Here is a 2,782-nt window from a genome sequence, read left to right as displayed (position 1 = left end):
TGGATTTGTGTCTTCAGTTTTCTCATCTTCTTGTAGGTAATACTCAGTTTCCATGGTTCCTTTTATCTCATTTCATATTCTTTCTTGCATTCCCTTTCTGTTTTGCTTAAGTTTTCTCTAGAGAAATAGTTTTCCTATGGGATTCATGAATGTAAACTTTTCAAATCCATACAGAGCTGAAAATGTTTTATTTTATTCTAATAATATTTGATAATTCCGATAGGTATGATATTTCAACTTGAAAATTATTTTTCCTTGAGTCTTGGAAGGTGTGTGACTTAGCATTCTAGAATTCAGTGTTGTTGATGAGAAGCCTGTTGCCAGTTTCATTCTCATTGCCTATAGGTAGTTGGGAGTCCTGTTTTAGCAAAGTAGTTCATGATTCCAAGTTGTTGCTATTCGCTGATTGAATCAAATAGCTCTAAAAAGCTTATTAAATAACATCTTCCTGTCACTTTTTTTTTTTTCAAAGTTTTGGGCATTATCTATTGATCTTTCATTGGTGGAAATTAAAGATTTATAGTTCTTTTATCAGGTCCTCCAAGCAGTCTTCCACCCATCTTTCTGATGAACTTAGAATTTTGAGTAGGTCAATATTAACATTTTTATGATTATTATCATGTAAATTTTATTCAAAGCTATCTTGCACATCTTTTTGCTTTCCCTAGAGTCATTCACTTCTTTTTTGTTAGTTTTTTTTAACATAACCTCAAGGTTTTATTGTCTTCATAATATAAAAAATATGAAGCTTAGAACTAGATCAGTTGGCCCTTTCTCTTCTTATCTCCTCCCCATTCAAAATTCTTGCATCTCTTAATAGCCAGCATTCTCTTAGATCTGCAGTTGGGCTTGACACATTTGAACTTCAGCACAATCTTCTTTGTAGTTTTAGTCTTTTTCCGGAAAATAGGCTTAGACTGCCTACCATAGTCACTCTGCTTTCTGTCATAACACTGCTTTGCCTGGACATAAAGAGAATCTTTGCCTTTCTTGTGCTGCATCACTTTGTGGGGTTGGTGCTTGCCACACTTCCTGCAGAAAGTCTGGTGGGTTTTAGGAAAGTTCACCATGTTTGCGAGAGCGCTATCGGCTCAGAAAGCTTTTTTTAATGTTAGTTTAAAAATATATATTTATCATTGATTTATACCCACACTTTCTGCTAATTCCTAAATATTCTTTTGATATATATATTTAAGCACATGTGGTATGCCATCAATTTTGTCTTTTTGGAGAATTCTCTCTGGAAATTTCTGAACTTCTCCAATTTGGACCTGTTTCTTTCCAGGCTTGTTGCATAGTCATTTTGGGAATTTCCTCACTGCATTTAGGTTGAATGCCCTGTTCTAGAATCTCATATTTAATTTCTTATTTGACTTGCTCAGTTTGGAGGAATGCCTTTTCCTACAGTTTTCTGAGAAATAGTGCATGAGATATAAGTTTTGACATCTTACATTTCTGAAAACATCTTTATTCTACCCTCATATTTGATTGATGATTAACTGGATTTAATATAAATTCTGTGTTGGATTCCATTTCCCTCAGAATTTTTGAAGACCTTGTTCCATTTTCTTCAAGTTTCCAGTTTTGACACTGAGAAGTCTGATACAATTTTTTATAAGATTTTATTTATTTATTTGTTTTTATTTTTATTTTTATTTATTTATATTTTTTAAAGATTTTATTTATTTGACAGAGAGAGGGAGAGATCACAAGTAGACAGAGAGGCAGGCAGAGAGAGAGGAGGAAGCAGGCTCTCCGCAGAGCGGAGAGCCTGATGTGGGGCTCTATCCCAGGACCCTGGGAATATGCCCTAGCTGAAGGCAGAGGCTTTAACCCACTGAGCCACCCAGGCGCCCCAGTCTGATACAATTTTGATTCTTCTTTTTTCTTTTTTAATGTGCACACCACCTATTTTTAGCCTCTGAAAGTTTTTAGGATTTTCTCTTTGTTCACAGTCTTCTAATATTTATCCATCACATATCTAATTTTAAGAGATGTTTTTGCCCTGCATGCTTCTTATTAAAAGCATCCTACTCTTATTTAATGGTTATAACATTTTCCTTTATTTCTCTGAGAATATTAAAGATAGTATTTTTCAAAGTTTTCTTTAAAACAGACTGTTTCCTCTAACTTTCTTTATTCTGGATATAGCTTTGGTCTTTCCGATTATGCTTTCTTCATATATCTATATCTATATCTGTATATATATCTATATCTATAGATCCTTGGTTCTATGTTCATATAAGAATGGGGCACTAAAAAGCTGATGGGAAGCTTTGTGAACATAGTTGGGGCTATTGACCGTTGGTTTTCCAGCAGGGATATTGACCAGGCAGTTTAATTGGGGAATTCCTGATGTCAGTATCCTTTGGTCTGTTCTTTTGGGTCATCCTGTTTCTCAGAGAAGAATCTCCTGGTGCTCTGTCTGAAGGGAAAAAGCACCACTGAAAATGTTTTGGGATCCAGGTGGGAATAGGGCACTGGGTATCAAGATTCTGTATATACCTACCTAGACTTTCATTTACTTCTCTGTTTTTTGTATGGTAACTCTTCCCTCAGCTGTATCTCATTTCCCCCAGTCAGGAGATTCTATTTAGTTCAGGTACCCCAAGTTAGTGACCATTTATCTTTCTGTTTCTAGCTCCCCCAAATTTTGTTGTTATATTCTTTCTTCATGTTCTTTTTATCCTCATTAATATTTTTAATTTTAAGGATTTTTTAAGCTCATTCATATTTATTGTGGTTAGTGATATGCTTGGATTTATTCTACATGCTGTCTTTT

The 2,782-nt window shown here is 34.6% G+C and overlaps 1 protein-coding gene across 1 annotated transcript; it reads right to left on the bottom strand.

Moving 5' to 3' along the window:
• Positions 1–755: 755 nt before the first annotated feature.
• LOC116868040 (60S ribosomal protein L36a-like) lies at positions 756–1,078 on the bottom strand. The gene has a single exon (XM_032858003.1). The coding sequence runs from the start codon at positions 1,068–1,070 to the stop codon at positions 756–758; it is 315 nt and encodes a 104-aa protein (XP_032713894.1). The 5' UTR covers positions 1,071–1,078.
• Between the last annotated feature and the right edge of the window lie 1,704 nt (positions 1,079–2,782).

The sequence above is a fragment of the Lontra canadensis genome, unplaced genomic scaffold (assembly GCF_010015895.1).
Source record: "Lontra canadensis isolate GAN:19392208 unplaced genomic scaffold, GSC_riverotter_1.0 scaffold14, whole genome shotgun sequence".
NCBI classification, from domain to species: domain Eukaryota; kingdom Metazoa; phylum Chordata; class Mammalia; order Carnivora; family Mustelidae; genus Lontra; species Lontra canadensis.
The sequence above is the reverse complement of the archived record's forward strand: the minus strand, read 5'-3'. Positions and strand labels throughout refer to the sequence as shown.

Bases quoted from the DNA above. Each gene is read 5' to 3' on its own strand.
- LOC116868040 (XM_032858003.1), bottom strand. From the start codon at position 1,070: ATGGTGAACTTTCCTAAAACCCACCAGACTTTCTGCAGGAAGTGTGGC.